At 45.1% G+C, this 20,659-nt stretch overlaps 1 protein-coding gene across 1 annotated transcript in view; it reads left to right on the top strand.

Annotated features, from left to right (window-relative positions):
- Nucleotides 1–20,659, top strand: part of MFN1 (mitofusin 1) — a 210,041-nt gene that overhangs the window by 142,625 nt on the left and 46,757 nt on the right. The window contains exon 17 of the mRNA XM_086944376.1: nt 2,167–2,301. Within this exon, the coding sequence (XP_086800502.1) occupies nt 2,167–2,301 (135 nt within the window). The remainder of the gene's footprint in view (nt 1–2,166; nt 2,302–20,659) is intronic.

Below are 20,659 nucleotides of genomic sequence, written 5' to 3'. Positions count from 1 at the left end.
CGAAATTAGCACAAGGTGTATTTTATTCTATACCATATAACAAGCCATTCGCTCCCACAGACACCACTTGTCGGTCTCCCTGGCTATGTCAAAGATGTCCCCTCTGGTCTTTGACTCCTCACAGGTATGCTCCTGCTATTAGCAAAACAACGGGCGGCTATCCACTGTGGTAGAGACACATCCTATTGCCAAGAAAAACTTTACACATACTGGGATCTGATGTCTCCTAGATACCGCCCAAAAGGCATCTGGGTCCACTCCAGGTCTACCTCTACCAAAGAGACGCCAGCCCCCCTCCCCCCCACCCCCTCCCCCCCCCCTCCCCTCCCCCCACCCCTGTCTCGGAAAGTTACTCGCCTGTATTCCCCCCCCCCCTTCCCCGCGGGATGAACCTGCTAGTATGTCCGGCGACCCAGATGGCCTTACCACCCCCCTCCCCCAATTTCTGCAATATTATCCCCGTATGAGTGTGTTCCATGCACAAGGTACGCCACTTCCTCCGTAGCCGCAGGCCGAATGTAACAGTGCGCACACTCTCTCCCTATCTGCTGGGCTTTATTCCTAGTAATCTTGGATGTATACCGATAATATGAAGTCATAATGCCATACTGATGCTGTGATGTAATACTTTATCCAGTATGTCTTCCACCTGCCTCTTTCCCCCTAAACTCCCCTCCCTCATTACTTGGAGGCTTTTGCCTCACTGTTGTACCTTTTACGAAATGCAAATAAAAACAGTTGAAAAGAAAATTCACTCTTTTCACTCCAGTGATTTGCCTGCAACTCCTTTCATTAAATGCAGTCTGTCCACCACCCCAAACCAACCCTATCAAATTGTTTGCCAGTTTTCATCTGGAGCAGCCCCTATCCTCCAAGGCAGTGCAATTTCTTGTGTACTACAGGTCACCAGAAGGTGAGGGAAAATAACTTCCACCAGAGGTTCTGTCACCCGGAACACATCAGCCCAGGACAGCTGTGAAGGTTCTACTTGATGTCTAGATGATGATCACACTCAAAATCTAATAAAAGCACAGCTCGAGAATCTCATTCACAAGCATTAAAATCCACTACCCAATAGTAAACTAATAGGTGTTGGACTCTTTTGTGTCCGTTTGTAACTTTAAAACATTAAATCATACTAGATGTATTATCCTATGTATTTTAATTGCTTTTGGTTGTAACCCAGTGTATGGTAGTTTTTAGTATTTTGTGTGTTAGCCCAATAAATAAACAAATACCGTATTTCAAACCTATTACCTCTGCATTACTAGAACAGTTACAGCCTTATGTAAAACGCCCTGCTTTCCCTCATGTACTCTGGCCCAGTTCTACTTTAACAACCTCCGTATTCCCAAACCAGAATAGGTATACTCTTTTTTGGGTATATGTGACCAGATATTCAACAATAATTTGGATAACTCTACCTTTATCATTAACAGACATTGTTGGCATGCTGTAAGTCTCTGTGCTCGCAGCTTATTTTCTTGGATATATTCTCCTTCCCAAAGACATAAACATAATTTGGCTTTCACAGATACCTCTATGTTGATCTCCATCCAGAATAAGCCAGTTGCAGACTGCAGATTTGCAGCCTGTCAGTACACGCGGTACAATACAAAGCTCAGAATGTCAAATTCGAAAATAATTATTACCCTCCTTCCCTCAAGTACACAGCTTATCTATCGCCTGTCTGTTATCTTTGAATTCTGCTTCACTTTTTGTATATAAAGCACTTGTTAGGTAAAAGCTTATTTTCACTATATTGCCAAGATATACCTTTACTGGTCCCTTCTGAACTGCCTAAATCCACTTTTACCCGCTTCTTTTGTGCATTACCTACTTCAAGCTCTAAGCATGTCTCACTTTTTCTGTCAGCTGGCATCTCTAAAGTTAATTATGCATCTTCCTGTCTTTGTTCTTACTCCATAAGAAACTCTAATTCGCTTACATCCACAAATCTCCCCGCTAGCTGGTCACTGCACCTAACTCCAACATCAGCCAACAGTCTGTAAACTCTCCTCCCATATTTTTTGTTTTGCAGCAGCTAGTGCATACACTATTTTTTAGCATTCATGCTCCTTAACTAGTGAATTATTTTGCGGTTTAGCCTAACACATTAGCGTAAGTCATGTATGTTGACTAAGGATTTATTTTTTACTCTTATAGGGAAATGTGCTCAACATTTGCTCAACTGTGTAATCAAGTTGAAATCACTGAGAAAAATCTGAAAGACAACATTGCCAAACTATCCCAAAAAATCGATCTACTAGAGAAGACTCAGAAAGATTCAAAGGTTCTAAGGTAAGTTTTCAGAAGTTAATTTTTGCAACCTACTGTATTGTGACCCATGAATAGACATCACATTTAAGATTCTCCATTGCATGTTAATGAATGATCAGATGTAAATGTTGGCTATGTTATGCCATCTATAATCAGTTGGTGTGTGAGCACTAGTGTTTGAGGGTGGCCTTTTACTCCTTTGTGATCTGGTATTTACTAGGAATCCGTTTGTTTAATTGGAGAAGACATGATGTACTCCTCTAGCAGGTCACAAGAGAACTAATCACAAAGAGATAAATGTTTTGTTAATTCCATATGTCATTAAAAATCGTTCTTCTCTGCACCAGTCGACCTTATTTTGTATTGCTTACATAAAGTAAGCATTCATCTTTGTAAGCTCTGTTCAAGGACAGCCTTACTTCTCCTTTTGAACATTTTAAGCACGAAGGGCTAGATGTACGAAAGTTAGGAATTTCAGGTCTCAGCCGCGAGTATGCAGTCAACTAAGTCCTGGACTTTCAGGAAATAGAAAGGAAACGGCGTACTTGATTCTGATTTAAATTATTACAACCTTCGAGACTGAATTCTAGCCGACAGGAAGGTATTGCACTGAGAGGATATAGCTCTGAAGAAGTCGTGGGATATTGTGCCCAAAGTGCGATGAAACACATGTTGGCTAAGAAACCAAACTGCTGAACATAAGAACAATAAAAGAAGAAAGCACAAAGATTGTCTACATTGACGTTATATATTTTGTATGGAATGTATTTGTGTATGCTGGGGGGCCTTGTTAATAAACCAAACTGAGTTGCAGTATTGTGCTATGACCTGCAAATGTTATCCTTCCATGAAGTGGATTGTAGTCAAATTTCAGTTCCCTGCCTTTTTATCATGTAGCATGGGCAGTAGAATGAATGAATAGCTTGGTAACTAGGAAAAACTCCAATATTGAACAGTGTAGGTGATGAGCAGTTACAGGGGACAGAAGATGACAGATATGATGGCAACTGCTTTAAAAGAAAATTAGTGAACTAATGGACAATGCTGCAAGCTTAATGTACCAGTAATGCTAGGCTTGCAAAGCTGCTTTTTTCTTTTAACCCCTTGCATGCTGATGACAGAACGGTTCCGTCATCAGCGACGGCTGAGCTGTGCTGATGACGGAACCGTTCCGTCATGACTCCGCCCGCGCAAGGCGGAGTCAGCATGGGCGGGGAATTCCCGCCGCACGCAAGGGGTTAACACAATTTCATTGTATTAGCTTGTCAAATGGCGTCCAACTATGCCTCGTACAACAGTTTATGAACTTCATTTCTTCATCTGACATCCCACTAGCACAACAGTGCATTTCAGCAGTGCAGGAAAGGACCTCTTTTTATATAATCACCCCAAGTTTTTGGACTGATGCTTCTGGTTTTGCGACTCCGTAGTGTCAGGTTCCAGTGCATGTGCTGTGATCCTCCAAAGTGTGTGTACAATTAGTTAATACTCAATTGGCTCTTTAACCTTATAAGTCCCTCTTCAGTGGTACAAGAGGTACCCAGGGTTAGTAAGTTAAACTAGTGGACGGAAGGACTTAATTATGCCATCACTACAATGACAAGGTGACAACGTGACTGTAGGCATGCCACTGCAGCCTAGTCAGGCAGCTTTAAATGTGTCAACTCAACAGGGCAAAACCTTTCTTTTTTATTATTACTAGACCACCCCTAGGGTAGGCCTTCATAGCCCACCTGGCAGAGCGCTTAGTATTAAAACGAAGGGCATGTTTCTTTTGAGTTTAACATGCTGTGACAATTCAAACACGAAATTGCCATTTTCACTGTAGCAATGCTAGTGGTCCTGTTGACCTTCATGGAGTTCCTAAGTGCTAACTTTCATTTTGGACTGGCATATCCTCCAGAGGGGAAGAACCTGTTTCAGAACCGGTTTTCCAGGAGCAGTGAACCACTATGCTGGGTACACCCCACAGGTGTGCCTAGCACTCTTCACAGGGGAAGACGACTTACGCCATCTTGGATTTGAGTAGAGCAGAGTATTATGGCTTTATTTGGTGACCAAACCGCAGGAAGAGGTGGGAAGCATAGCCTCACAGGAACTATTGCCCCGTTGGCTAGTGTGTCCTTCACACCCACAAATAAGAAAATAGCATAAAAGTGGCACACAAGACCCACAGCCCCAAGATTACTACTGTACTGGAAAAAAAGACCGAAGAAGGACTGCCAGCTCCCTTGCCCCAGCAAAGAGGGTGCACACAAAATTGGACTGTGTCTGCTGCACCCAAAGGACCTGCAAAGAGGACTCTGCCTACTGTGCCCTCTTGAGGAAGAGGGCTCCACCTCTGCCAGGACCGAAGAAGTGATTCCGAAGACTAGGTGGCTTGACTCCTATGAAGCTTTAGGACCACCAAGAGCATAGGAAACCTGTATGTGTCAAAAGCAGAACTGCCAGGAACACCTGTCCACAGATGAACAACAAAGTGAAAGCTGGGCGACTGAGTCCAGACCTTCCTGAGGTGTCGCCAAGCCCATGGGACCCTTAGGCAACGTCAATGTGGACTTTGTTTGCCCTGCAAGAAGGAATTGCTCACCTACAAGCAACTGCTGAAACCAGGAGACCAGTTGACCTGTGGCACCTGGACATACACTAGACACCCACCCCTGCACTGTCTGAGACCAAGAAATTAGAACAGAAATTAGGACACCCTTGGATACTATGGTGGCCCAGGAATACTCACCACATTTCTCCAGCATACTACACTCCAAACATCAGAACCACTTCTTGGCTGGACCACGTTAAAGGAGGAAATGACACTGAGCACCCTAAGACTGCTGAAAAGTGAAAGGTAACTGTCTCCCAGGACCTAAGCGGTCCCGATGACTGGCTCCCACTCCACTGTGGCCCATCCAAGCTAAAAGGAGTAGCCCTACTAGTGAGGTGGCTAGAAACTGCTCAACCGATTACGATGTATTGCTGCTTTTAAAAATAATTTATTTACCCTGGAAAAATCTTATCTCTGAAGCCCCATAATTGTTTTTGTCTTTTTAGTGTCAAAATTAACATAAAAATACACTCTGTTTTCATAAATTGCTGTTGGATTTGTATTGTGGTGCGTTACTTACCTGTTGTTTTGTACTTCTAAATCCTTTACATTTGTTCCTTTGATTACGCCTGACTACTCTGTGCCACAGCTATGCTGGACTGAGCTGGGAGTTTTATTAAGGTTATCTAACTGGATCTGATAGAGTTCAACTTATGTTTAGCAGTACCACTCAGCTAGTAAGATAAGAAATTAACAGTTATCTAAATTGAAATAAGGCAAACATTGTGTTTGCTTCTAATTGGCTCATTTTTAATCTGTCAGTTTCTAATTTTTTCAAATTACTGTTGATGTTGTTGTTTTCACCTTTTGAAATGAGAAGGACCAAAATGAAGGGGACCATAATCTGTACTCTCTCAGGATAAGTGAGCTGAGAGCCCTGTGCAAGGGCATGGGAATAACTCTTGGCCAATCTGCTAAAAAAAGAGATTATAAGAAGGCCCTTAGACCCTGGACTGAGGGTTGAAAAGCCCTTACCCTTCTAGGAGATGAGATTACACCCAACATGGCAAGGCGGGAGGAAAAGTTATAAAGTAGAGTTTTCAAAAGCGTCCTAACCCCCGCCAACAAACCTGGCATGCTCTGTTGTTCCCTCATCCTCCCACCCCAAGCCCTGCAATTGCTTTCCCCACACCTTCCATCATTTTCTTTATTAATAATTTTTTATTGACCTTCATTTAGTCCCTATTTTAAACAACAAGGGGACCCCAATTGGTATCAGCGAGGGACCTCGGGGAGCTTAATCATATAAACACAACAGTGGTCCCTGGCAAGGAGAAGAATGCTGATTGAAAATGAATATAGACCCAGTCAGTTCTATATTATTGAAGACATACCCAGCCGGGCAGAGGTCTTCAAGGTTTATATTTAAATCAAAAAATACACAAAACAAAATAACACCTTCAACAATTCACGTGCGTGGGGCACAAGCCTGTACCCAACCACGACCGTGCACAGACAAGGACATACACAAAGGGCTTGCAAGGCAAAATCAACAGTCTCTGTAGGGTTCCAATTTTGGACAGAGAATTTCTTGTGGGTACCATTACATAGTTTTGTATTGTAAATTTCACAGGTATATGGTACACAGTGGGTCGACGACGTTTCGGACCCCCTTGCTAAATGATGGGGTCCATCATCAGGACAAAGCAATGGTTGCCTTTAACAAGCATGTGACTGGGTGCGGTTGTACAGCATGTGCAACCGCACCCAGTCACATGCTTGTTAAACACCAAATAAGTCACTCGCTGTTTCCATCAGGATACAGATCTATAACCATGTCACCCCCATGATGCATGTGAGTGAATTTAATGTACTTTTTTGTCCTCCCCTTAGGCTAAAGAGGCTAGTAACTAAAAAAAGGCAACCATTGCTTTGTCCTGATGATGGACCCCATCATTTAGCAAGGGGGTCCGAAACGTCGTCGACCCACTGTGTACCATATACCTGTGAAATTTACAATACAAAACTATGTAATGGTACCCACAAGTAATTCTCTGTCCAAAATTGGAACCCTACAGAGACTGTTGATTTTGCCTTGCAAGCCCTTTGTGTATGTCCTTGTCTGTGCACGGTCGTGGTTGGGTACAGGCTTGTGCCCCACGCACGTGAATTGTTGAAGGTGTTATTTTGTTTTGTGTATTTTTTGATATAAATATAAACCTTGAAGACCTCTGCCCGGCTGGGTATGTCTCCAATAATATAGAACTGACTGGGTCTATATTCATTTTCAATCAGCATTCTTCTCCTTGCCAGGGACCTTCATTTAGTCCCAGCTTCAAGTGCCCACATTGCTCCCTCAGTCCCCACTCAATCCCTGTTGCTTCAGTCCCACCTCCTTCTCTGTTGCATCCCAAACCCTGTAGTGCTGTACAGATTTTCTTTTTTTCTTTTTGAGTGACTGCTACCTGGCCACTCTGCAGTGCAAAAAGCACTTTTCGAGAAACTGAATATATATATTTGTTCATATACAGATCCTAATAGTATCTAACACCTTCAATTAGTACACAAAACGAAAATAAACCTACTCCCACATCATTCCATAGGTATCCGAATGCCTGGTGACACGTCATCATAAGGCCGACAAGAGCAGTTGGGTCATTGTGCCTCTTCATCTGTAAAAAGCATTAGCAAAGACAATAGGTCACAAAGGCGGGCAATGTTTGGTCTTTTATAGAAATTCATTCCATTCATATGGGCAGGTTTCCTTGTTAGCAGGACGAGTGGCCTTCCAAATTATTGAATCTGTCAGCCTGGGCCATACTTCGGTGGTTGGAATGATGGGGCGGGCCTGGTCCTCCCAGTCTGAGCAGTCTGTTCTGGCTCAATGAGTACTTAAACCACAGAAGTGTGGATGTATATATATAGGCCACCGAACAAAACGAAGGTGCCGAAGATCACACTATGGTTCTAAGGCCTTGCAATCCATGGAGCTTATCAGGTATATACGGATACAGTGTGCTCCCGTGCACTGTCTAAGTGCCTGTACAATCACACAGCAAAGAATTTTTTTATTATTTCTTCCCTAGAACAGTGCATGTGCGGTATGTGCTCTTTTTGCAAGAGTTGGTGTATACAAAAAGCATTTGCAATGCAATAGGTCTCGCATTAGGAAAGTTTTAGCTATTGGTCTTGTAAATGACAATTTTTTTATTTATGTGTTGGTTTTGAAAATAGCTAAATTAATAGCTTTGTCATTTACAATGCCAATAGTTATAACTTTCGCAAATGTGACACCTATAGCATTTGTAATGCAAGATATGTTGTATTTACGTGACTTAGATGTATTGATATTACAAATAACAATGGCTTTTAATTTTTTTAAATAATACTTAAATAAAAGTGATTGTAATTTATAATGGCAATACCTTAACTTTTGTAAATAACTTTTGTGAAGATTATGTTCAGTGTATTTTATTGTGACGAAAATCCAAGAACAGAAGTGAAATATTAACATCTTTTTGTGACATTTGTAATAAAGCTTGAACCATTGAGAGAACATATTTGAACCAGTTGTTGTTGAATGGTTGCGCAGATTGATGCTAGGGTGGCGCTGAGTGATGCTAGGGTGGCGCTGAGTGATGCTAGGGTGGCGCTGAGTGATGCTGTGGTGGCGCTGAGTGATGCTGTGGTGGCGCTGAGTGGTGCTGTGGTGGTGCCGAGTGATACTGGGATGATGCTGGTGTGGTGCTGAGTGATGCTGGGGTGGTGCTGAGTGGTGCTGTGGTGGTACTGAGTGACAATGTGGTGCTGAGTGATAATATGGTGGTGTTGTGGTGGTGCTGAGTGATAATGTGGTGGTGCTGACTGAGAATGTTGTGGTGCTGAGTGTTGATGTGGTGGCGCTGAGTGATGATGTGGTGGCGCTGAGTGATGATGTGGTGGCGCTGAGTGATGATGTGGTGGCGCTGAGTGATGATGTGGTGGCGCTGAGTGATGATGTGGTGGCGCTGAGTGTTGATGTGGTGGCGCTGAGTGTTGATGTGGTGGCGCTGAGTGATGATGTGGTGGCGCTGAGTGATGATGTGGTGACGCTGAGTGATGATGTGGTGGCGCTGAGTGATGATGTGGTGATGCAGAGGGCAGAAAGGCACAACAAGTGCAAATTTCTTTTAAAACCATCCCTATTTATACGTTTCCCCTGGCACCCTTGGATGTGGGTGTGCGCTCGGTGCCGGTGTGTGTGTGTGTGTGTGTGTGTGTGTGTGTGTGGGTTTGTGTTACTATCCTTGTGGGGACTTGGGTGTGATAACACACTCACGCTGTGGGGACTTGATTGCACTGTGGGGACCTGAACCCAAGTCCCCACAAGGTAAAGTCTTCTAAATGATTTTAAATGAGTTCATAAACATCTGTGCCAATTTTTACAAATTTTAAAAAAATTGCCTTGTGGGGACCTGTGTTTCAGAAAGTGTGTTTATTTTTTTGCTCGCTCTGCCCCTATAGGCCGGAGCTGGAACTGCAGCCTTAAACACACTTAGCATATTAAACACACTTCAGCAATTGGAATACATCTTGCATCAAAGAATATAGTGATTTTGAAGAAGCCTAGCAATTAGAAAACATAATACATGAATACAATTGCCTTTTTAAATGTACATAACCTTTTTTCCTTTTTTTAGAAACAAATTAATCTACTGATGTTGAACTTTTAATTTTTGAGTGGCTATTTTCTTTGATAAGCATAGACATGCACAATTGATAGAATACTATTTTTTTTTACATTTCAAACACCCACTTTAGCCACTGACTCTTGCATTGACAGTCAATACAGTTTGCCTGGTTGCTGCACTGCATTACGCAAAATGCGTAAATCTGTCCCAAACTTACTGTGTAACACACAATGTGCCTCCTCTATCCATGCACACAGAGCATTCCATCTCTCACTGTGCATCATATGATATATGCAGCCCCCTCCATATATGTGCTTCCTGCTTCCCATCAATAACTGTGTAGCACACAATGTGAGCAGCCTCCAGATTCGATGTGCACAGAGCATTTCATTTGTGAAACTGCAGGAATTTATATGTGCAATCTCCTCCATGCGTGTGCCCACTGTTTTCCATCACGCAGTCTACAGTAAAGGATATCAGCAGCCTTGTTCATCTACACACACACACTACATTCCATCACTCACTGCGCAGCACACAGTGTGAAGCCTCCGCCATGTGCACACTACATTTCATCACGGATTACCACACAGTGTGAGTGGCCTACGCCATCGATGTGCACACTGCCTTCCATCATTTACTGTTCAATACACAATATGTGCAGCCCCATTATCCATGTGCACACTATCTCCCATCATTTACTGGGAAACACAAAATATGTGCATCCTCCTTTATCCATGTGCAGACCACTTTCCATTAAACACTCTTCGGCACACAATATTTGAAGCATCCTTTGTCCATGCGCCCACGGCATTCCAAAACTCACTGTGCTGCACAGAATTTGTGCAGTCTCTGCCATCCTTGTGCATGCCACGTTCCATCTCTTACTCTGCAGCACCCAATGTGTGCAGCCTCTGCCATCCAAGTGTCCACCACATTCCACCAATCACTGTGCAACACACAGTGTGTGCAGTCTCTCTATCTCCTAGGGTTTGAGCCTCATGGCCTGTCCCTGTTTTTTCCACCTAACCGACAGGACCTCTCTCTGAGATCCTGACCGGTGTAGAGCAGCTTTTCCTACTCTTGTAGCTGATAAGCTGTGCATGTATGGGAAGAGGTATGGCGCAGTGGCCAGGGTGCCTGACTCTGGACCACAGGGTTCACAGTTTGGCCTCTGGCTCCAGCAGCAGGTTAACCCAGCACCATCTTCCATAATCTTCCAAACGCCCCCCTGCGCCAGTACACCTCTCCTAAGGTAGCTGTGTGCTTTAACAAATGCTGGCATTTATTTATGCTGCTGCTCTGACAGTTTCTACAGTGATGCACTACCCCCAACCTTCATTGCAGCTGAGCTGTGGAATACACATAGAATGTGAATAGGCACACCGGGACCAGCGTCTAACTCCTGTGCATAATACATTTCTCTATAATAACATAACATGGTGCGTGATGAATGCGTGGAACAACATTCTTCCGAAATGATGAGATGTTATCAGCATTTATTGCACTTAAATGTGAAAGCGTACTTATGATGATGCATATTCTAAAATCTACATCTGATCGAAGTCAGATGCTGCTACTAATGCGCCACTTTGCCAAATCCTTTGTGGGGTTGTACCTGCAGCGCCCCATTCTAGGCACCTGTAGCAGGCATGTAAAGAGCACTGGAAACAGACCTAACTTACTAGCCCTCAAAAACCACTGAAGACACACCTGTTATGCCAGCATCTCGAATTCAAAACAAAATCTGCTCTCACTGTCAGGGTAAAAAAGGTATGTGAGATATTGCCTTAAAGTGCAATTTCCCAAACATTGGCGTTTTAGGGTGGAAAATTTAGCAATTTTGTGCGCCTCTAGAATTAAAAGTCCACCCTAGCTGTGTTCAAATTCAGTCTTGAAGTAAAAGTAACTTCTGCACTCTACTTAAAATATAAGTTTGTAAATGCCAGTTTCCACGGCAATAATGCCATCAATGTTAGCAGATAAAAGAAGTTATGTGATTTTGTCCAGATACACATGATTTTTTTAAACTAAATAAAACCGGAATATTATTTAAACAGATGCCTAAAAGTACCAGCGCAAATACGTGCTTCAACAAAAAAATGTTGCTCGAGAAAACCGGATTCTTTCCTTGCAACAGAGCACACACCCAAAGCAGCTGTTTTGGACAGGCTGCAAGAGAGGTGCTAATCACGCATAAGAAAAGCTTCATTATCATGACAAGAGACCAGTATGCAGAAGCCGGCTGGAGACGGCCAAGACTTTCAGACTGGGGGATGGGACTACCTAGAACAGAAAGCACGTCTGTAAAGTTAAAAGACGGTTGCTTGCTTTTGGGTGTGACCGACTTGAGACTCTGAAAGATAAACTATTGGAACACATACACCTGAACGGAGGCACTCCTTCGTCAAAGCTTCCAGTTCAGAGCTGTTTTTTGCTAGCCACAATTCCAATTCTATGAAACGTTCTGTGTATGCTGTAACACATTCTTCAATAAATGTAAGTTTTATATTTAAAGAAAACATTCCTTATGATTGATCCCAATTAAAGGAATACATTATTTGCAGAGATGTTTTCATGCAGGCTTGTTAGAGATATTCACTTTATTTTTTGTTGGTTGTATGGGTAATTCAGTGCTGCTTTTCGAATAACCTGCTGGCAGCGGATTTAGTTGCTGCTTAGCTATATAAATCCCAGGAAATACGAGGGCACTAACTACTCTTCCTTTCCGTTCATGCTTAGGAAGTGCAGGGTTTTCTTAAACAAAATACAAAACGCACAGCAATTTGGTGGCATAAGTGCATTGCAAAATAGTTTCTTCGTTGCTAGGAAAAATGTTGAATTGTTGGAAAGAAGCTAGGAGGAAAATGTGACACTACAACACGGGACATTAATGAATTTATCTTTTTATTCTGACACCTGTAAAACTGCATTTAATAGAGGGAAACAAAAATGCAAGGGTCATGGTGGCAAGAAATGTAAGAGGACAGGTAAAAGAAACCATCATTTATATTGTACAAGTTAGAGTCTGCTATAATACAGAGAACAAGCAGAATGCACACTTCAGAAGACGTTTGACAAACTAAAGGGAACGCCATTTGCAGAGTCCAGATGCCAAAAACGCAATTGCTGTAGAATGAAAAGAAGATCTGGACGTAATGGAGGTTAAGAAGGGACAATTAAGACACATCTAGATAGAGTAGAACATGAGATCAACAACAGAGTAAAGCACCTACATTAAGATTTTCATGGAAAGAAGAGAAAACATGGAAGATGCATGATGGAAAGCAGGAATTGCTGTTGACACACGAGAACATGCATGTAGAGCAAGAAGTCCTGTTGTAACAGGAAGGTCCCTTGCATGATTTGCGAGCATGCTTACCTGCCCTGCTGACCTCTTTTATTTTTATTTAAGTGCATACACTGAGGACCCTTTCTAGTTAGTGAAATTGCAATCCATAGTCTGTGTCTGTGGTTTGGAGGAGTGCACCAAGCATGCCCTCCTTAGTGGGCACCCAGAGTGCCCTCCTTAGAAAAATGTTATCATTTCAGACTGGCAGTGGTGGCAGTGTGTAAGTGGTACAGGCTGATATGGCAGAGCTTTTACCTCTACCTGTAAATGAGTGGAAGGTCTAATGACCTTGATATGAAAAGTCATTGTTCCAGGACTTCTTGCTGACCAGTAGAAGCATTACTTCACAGTCATGCAGGAATCCCGAAGACCGGGTTGTGTGTCCCTTACAACCAGCTTTTTAGCTAAGTGAGGTGATTGCATCTGAGATCTGCTACTGAAAAAACTGATGGCATCGTTTTTTTTGCTCACCATGTCATTCCAGTTTGGACCTAGCCATATGCAAATCAGTCTTGATCCTGCGGCTAATGGGAACAGTCCAGCCCGAACTACCAGGCCAGGTCCTACCTGGACTGGAAACAAGCATCCTAGGACCGGTTTCGGGCTTTCAGCTCTCATCAGCCAGGATAGCTTGATTCCAGTGGCTGGAGAGCACAGGACCCATGTCTGGGCATACCCGTCCCACTCAGGGTGCCAAAAGCAAAAAGAACAACTGATGGACAGAATGCAAAACTATGCCATACATTCACCCCAGTACAGAGATCTGGCACTAAATCCATAGTTTTTTTATTCACCGCTCCTGTCCGTTCACCGCTACTATCCGTTCACCGCTCCTGCCCCGGTCATTGTTCCTGCTTATGCCTAATCACTGCTTCTGCCCAGTCACCTCTCCTGCCCCGTTACCTCTCCTGCTCCATCACTTCTCCTGCCCGGTCACCACTCCTGCCCGGTCACCTCTCATGCCCGGTCACATCTCCTGCCCGGTCACATCTCCTGCCTGGTCACCTCTCCTTTCCTGTTGCCTCTCCTGTCCCCTCACTTCTCCTGCCCTGTCACTTCTTCTGCCCCGTCACTTCTTCTGCCCGTTACTTCTGCCTGGTCACCTCTCCTGCCCCATCACCTCTCCTTTCCTGTCGCCTCTCCTGTCCCGTCACTGCTCCTGCCCTGTCACCTCTCCTGCCCTGTCATCTCTCCGACCGTCTCACTTTTCCTGCCCCATCATATCTCCTGCCTTTTACTTCTCTTGCCCCGTTCACTGCTCCTATTCGTTCGCTGCCCCTATCCGTTTACTACACCTGTCCGGTTACCGCTCCTGCTCATGCCTAATCAAAGCTCCTGCCCAGTCACCAGTCCTGCCCCGTCACTTCTCCTGCCCCATCACTTCTACTGCCCGTTACTTCTCCTGCCTGGTCACCTCTCCTGCCCCATCACCTCTCCTTTCCTGTCGCCTCTCCTGTCCCGTCACTGCTCCTGCCCTGTCATGTCTCCGACCCAATCACTTTTCCTGCCCTATCATATCTCCTGCCTTTTACTTCTCTTGCCCGGTGACCTCTCAGCCCCTTTAAGCTCTCCTTTCCTGTCGCCTCTTCTGCCCCATCACCTCTCCTGCCCGGTCACCTCTCCTGCCCGGTCACCACTCCTGCCCGGTCACCACTCCTGCCCGGTCACCTCTCCTGCCCAGTCACCTCTCCTGCCCAGTCACCTCTCCTGCCCAGTCACCTCTCCTTTCCTGTTGCCTCTCCTGCCCCGTCACTGCTCCTGCCCCTGCCCCATCACTTTTCCTGCCCGTCACTTTTCCTGCCCCATCACCATCCTGCCCATTCACTGCTGCTGTCTGGTCAGCACTCCTGCCCAATCACCCCTCCTGCCCCATCACTGCTCCTGTCCCATCAGTTCTCCTGCCCCTTTCACTGCTCCTATCCGTTCACCGCCCCTATCTGTTCACTGCACCTGCCTGGTTACCGCTCCTGCTCATGCCAAATCACCACTCCTGCCCCGTCACCGCTCCTGCCCCATCACTTCTCCTGCCCAGTCACTTCTTCTGCCCCGTCACCTCTCCTTTCCTGTCGCCTTTCCTGTCCCGTCACCGCTTCTGCCCCGTTACTTCTCCTGCCCCGTTACTTCTCCTGCCCTGTCGCTTCTCCTGCCCTGTCGCTTCTCCTGCCCCGTTACTTCTCCTGCCCCATCACTTCTCCTGCCTGGTCACCTCTTCTGCCCCATCACCTCTCCTTTCCTGTCGCCTCTCCTGTCCCGTCACTGCTCCTGCCCAGTCACCTCTCCTGCCCTGTCATCTCTCCGACCCTCTCACTTTTCCGACCCCATCACATCTCCTGCCTGTTACTTCTCTTGCCCGGTCACCTCTCCAGCCCCATCACCGCTGCTCCTGCCCCGTCACTGCTCCTGCCCAGTCACTTCTCCTGCCCAGTCACTTCTCCTGCCCCGTCACTTCTCCTGCCCAGTCACTTCTCCTGCCCCGTCACTTCTCCTGCCCGTCACTTCTCCTGCCCCGTCAATTCTCCTGCCTCGTCACTTCTCCTGCGCCGTCACTTCTCCTGCCCCATCACCTGTCCTGCCCCATTGCCTGTCCTGCCCAAACATCTGTCGCCTCTTCTGCCCGTCACTGCTCCTGTCCCGTCACTACTCCTGCCCTGTCACCTCTCCTGCGCCATCACTTCTCCTGCCTGTTACTTCTCCTGCCCGGTCACCTCTCTTGCCTCACCACCATCTCATTATATAGACAGATGTAATGTTACAAATTGACTCTATATCAGCCTATATTACCCTATTTAGAGTTCAGTGTTAAGAGAAATTCTTCAGTTTGTGGTGTAAGGGCTAACAAAGAGGAAAATCTACAGGTGGAACTTTCATCTCCATAGAAGAGTATGGATATCCCACCATAGGGCTAGTGTGGGATAATCAGAATTGCAATTAGCTTCCCCATATTATCCATACCTTAGACAATATTCTGCTGGTGGTTTTTCCACCAGATTTATCACCTCCTCCACAAATAGTAGGGTTTTGTAGCAACCAGAGGCATTTAAGCAAACTAGGCAATTCACCCCCAGTTTGTATGCTGCTACTGAAGGGCACATGTAGAGAGGAGTGGAAATGCAGGACTTTCTAAATCCACCTTTGGAGCATTCTCATTTGGTGGCAATTCCCATAGTGAAATAGACTATACTATCCTAAACTGGAGGTAATTTCACCTACAGATTTTTTTATCGGTCCACAACTATACAACAAACGTCGTACCACTAGGGGTGTGTGAAATTTGCGTAGTTTGCTTTTCTGTAATTATGGGAAATTTTGGCAAAATTACGCAGAATTAAGCGAATTAAGCGAAATGGAAATTAATCATTTAGCACAATATTTTACCGCAAAAATGCATCCTTGTGTCATTTATTGACTCAAAGATGCATTTCACTCTAAACAAAAAGTGCAAAAAGCAAACACACTGCAGCAGCAATGTGTGTTGTGTTGTTCCCGGGTGTTTGAGGTGCATTTGTACCGCCTAATGGTGTCATTTCAGGAATTTTACATTAAAAGTAGAACACAGATTTTCCAAAATTATTTTACATCCCCAACGTAATTGCATCGTGCTCTAGCATCTTTAGCACTTTATTCATTAATTGGTGGGCATAAATCCTGTACCCGAGTTTTAAATACACAATGATCACACAGTGCATATTAGTTGCTAATGCCTCTCAGACGACAGAAATGATTTTTCCTCATTTTTCAACTCATATTTTTATTGCTAAATTAGGCTTGATCACCGTGATGTTGGACTTTTTTGACTCATAACTTCAACTAATTCCAACAATTACAGTGAGGATCACATCTACTCTTTAGCTGTGGAACTTCTTTCTATACATGTCATCTCTGACTTCATATTCTTAATGTTTCTCAATTATTATCTGTACACATTGAGCTTTTAAAGCAGGCTAAGTTCTTCCTATATTAAAAAAAACATTCTGGATACTACAGAACTCAATAACCTTTGGTCCAACAGTAATTTATCATTTCCCAGAAAAGTACGGGAAAGATGTGAAATGCTTAGTTACAAACCTGCATGAAATCACATGACCTATTTGATCAGTTAGGCTTCTGCACTACAACCACCCTTTAACTCTGCCTATCAATAGATGATCTTAATAGGATTGCTTGACCTTAGTAGGCGATCCAATCATTTTTTAGGTCGCGTAGAGAGACCTAATGCCGTCCATCCACAAAGCTGACTTTTTACGATCCGGATTTTCAACAGTTCACGAGAAGCGAATCACGTGACAAGCTCCTCGTGCACGAGCTTGCATTTCCCCACAGACTTCCCCCTGCCAGCAGCATTTGCCACATCAAAGGCTTCAGCTGCCCCGCCCCCCGCCGTCACTTATTCACGGCCGCGCTTCGCATTTCCCCACAGGCTAACCGCTTCTTTCGGCGATGTCAGCAGCCTGTCCAGAAACCACTCGAGTCCTCCAGGGGGCAGACAGGCTATTCCAAAGACTTCATACACACTCACACTACGGGCAGCTTACTTATTTATGTATGCGTTTTTATACAGCGTGAACTTTAATCAGAGGTGTCAGAGCGCTTTACAATAGAGTAAATTACATAAGGAATTAGATTAGCATGGAAGTTGCTGAAGCTACGTATAAGTACAACATTTACTCGTGGTGAGGTCTTGTTTCACAATGCCTATTTATGTATGCGTTTTTATATAGCGTGAACTTTAATCAGAGGTGTCAGAGCGCTTTACAATAGAGTAAATTACATAAGGAATTATATTAGTATGGAAGTTGCTGAAGCTACGTATAAGTACAACATTTACTCGTGGTGAGGTCTTGTTTCACAATGCCGCTCTCGGTTCTTTGTCTGAGTTTGCACCGTCCCTTCCCTTTGCTTCTTCTTCTCTGTCCTCTTTCCCTTCCCCGATAGTCGCTTACCATATATTTTGCACGCTTCTCAGCGCTCCACTTCCTTTCATTGTATTCTTTGATTGTTCCTTCCCCACTTTGTTTCCTCTGTTACCCCTTGCTTTTCACTCATCCCCAGCGATTCTGCACCCCCAACTCCTGGCCTCGGGCTCTCCCCTTTCATAGCTCCGCTTGGGTGCATATCCTCCTCATTGCAGACGGCTCACGTCTCAGAGGTTATAAATACCCTCCTCCCCCACCCCTTCTCCGTTGTTGTGCTCGGTGCAGGGCTGGCACAGTTATTGTCTCTGTCCCGCTGTACAACCACCGGGCCGTGACCACCCATAAAGCGGTGGCCAAGAGCCGAATTAAGTTTACTTAAAAGCACCAGTAGGGTGTGTGTCAAGGCGGGAGTGCCCCTCTATCAGATCTAAACATTTGTGCAGGAAATCTGAAGGCGGCATAAACAGACCCCTCTGTGGTGCACGGAGTTCAGCGTGCAGAAGGCTCTCCGCTCACAGAGCTGCTCTCTTCAGTTGCAGTGCCCGTCTTTTTTTCTTCCATTAGTTTCCTGCTCCTGTCAGCACCCGTCACTGCTCACAATTTACTTAATCTCCCCATGCAGTGCCGCTCCCCACCCCATCCAGCCCATCGCTTCTTGTTGTGTTAGAGGTTATTGCTGTATTATTTGTAATGTGGATGTGTTTCTTGTGCAAGGAAAGCATGTCTCCTGTGCGAGACGAAATTGCACTACTGTTCTCTGTGTGAGGAAGGCTATTCCTAACGTTTCTGGTGCACATGTATGTTTCTTGTGCACGGGCAGGCCAGCATGTTTCGTGTGTCAGGGAAGCTTGCAGTACTATTCCTTGTGTGGGGGGTGCTTGCCCTAATATCTCCGACAAGCATGTGTTTCCTGTGCTAGGTCGGCACCCCCAGTGTATGTTGGAAATTTGCCCCACTTTGCCCAGTGTGAGCGACACTTGCCTTTTTATTTCAATGGACGCACTTTTCCTATGCGAGGTAAGCTCACCCTTGCATTTATTGTGACATTCAACCCCTCTGTGTGAGAGGGTTTTACCCTTGCTGTTATGTTGTAAGGGATGCTTCTCTTTATTTCCGAATGACATTCATTTTTTTTCCTTTGTGTGGTAAGCTCACCATTGCATTTTCAGTGCTATTCACGTTCCTTGCCGCAGTGAAGCTTGTGTTACTGTTGAGGGAAGCTTGCCTTTATTTTTCTGGTGCGCACACATATTTCCTATGCGAGGTAAGCGCACCCTTGTATTTTCTGTGGTATCCACGTCAGACACGCCCTTTACGTGAGTGAAGCTTGCATTACTGTTCCCATCGTAAAGGACGCTCGCATTTATGTTTCCGGTGCAGTGCACATACGTTTCCCAAGTGGCATACGCACTTCCTTGAATTTTCCGCGCTTTTCACGCCGCCGTGTGATTGAAGCCTCCATTACTGTTCCCATTATAATGGACGCTTGCCTTTATATATCGGGTGCACATACATGTTTACCCAGCAGCAGACGCACTTTTTTCTGTGCTGCTCACGCCGCCGTGTGACTGAAGCCTCCATTACTGTTGCCTTTATAAGGGTCGCTTGCCTTTATGTTTCCGGTGCACGTACATGTATCCCAAGCCGCACGCGCGCTTCCTTGTATTTTATGTGCTGTTCACACCGCCACGTGACTGAAGCTTGCATTACTGTTCCCATTGTAACGGGCGCTTCCCTTTAGGTTTCTCGTGCAGTCGTGCACATACATGTTTCCAAAGCGAGGGAAGCACTTGAATTGAATTTTCTGTGCTATTCACATCACCTGTGCGAGTAAAGCTTGCCCTACTGTTTCCTGTGTGAGGGATGTTGCCTTAATGTTTCGATGTGCATCTATGTCCATGAACGCGCTTCTATCCGCCCGAGCCGCCTGCCTCCACATCAAAGCCATCTGTTGCTTTGCGCTCGGCCTCAGGCCGGCATTTCTCCTCCCCTAATTATTCACTGCATGGCCGTCCGGCCGGCACATCAAAGGCTGCTACTCCCCATGCGTCTCGTCACCCTTCCTCCCTTGCTTCCAGTTAGAGCCTTGATTTCCTGTTGCTTGTTGAGTAAGCGGTCAACTTAAAAAAAACAAAAAACAATTGCACGAGATACCAGCAGAAGACTGATGCGCACTAAAAGCATGTTGCTGAGTGACATGTTTTATCAATTGCGAGGTGTGCCTTTGCATAAAAAAAGCTACAGAAGGTACCAGCAAACCGCCTTTTACTCTGTCATGGAATGCCACAAACCTTCATGAAAAAAGCTGCGATTTTTCACACCCGTTTCCACCCGTTGTGCTTTCTTTGTTCACATTTGTGTTCTTTCTTTATTCCCTTCTTCTTTTACCCATGCCCTCTTGAGGCCTTTTCTGTTCTTCCCATTGTGTCGGCGCTCCTCTTTTCCGGTTTCTACTCCTCGATTCCCCCATTTAACCATCTTTCTAGCCTCTCTGCTCGCCGTATTCTTTCCCATCTGCCTATCCCACCTTAACCACTGTTCCTCCTCCCTCTCCCCATAACTAATCTTCTTCCCCTTTACCCAAACTCTCCCCTCCCCCGTCTCGCTCTCACCCCTCGCTATCAGTCACCCTAGGCTACGGATCAACAATTCAAATTGGAGGAAAGGTTTGCCTGCCCGGTAGCCTTTGCGACGGCTCTTAACATTATTAGAGCAGATGCCACGCACCAACCGAGACAGATAATAATACAAATAAGTATTGATCTGACTACCACCTTCCTTTTCCCCTTCCAGTATATTTGACTCTTTCCATCCGTCTATCCCCCGTTGCTGGACCCCTCCCTTGCTTCTCCTCTGGGATCAGGGGCGTAGCTACCATTGGTGCAGCAGGTGCAGTGACACTGGG

This window comes from Lissotriton vulgaris, chromosome 11 (genome assembly GCF_964263255.1).
Source record: "Lissotriton vulgaris chromosome 11, aLisVul1.2, whole genome shotgun sequence".
Lineage (NCBI taxonomy): Eukaryota > Metazoa > Chordata > Amphibia > Caudata > Salamandridae > Lissotriton > Lissotriton vulgaris.
The sequence above is the reverse complement of the archived record's forward strand: the minus strand, read 5'-3'. Positions and strand labels throughout refer to the sequence as shown.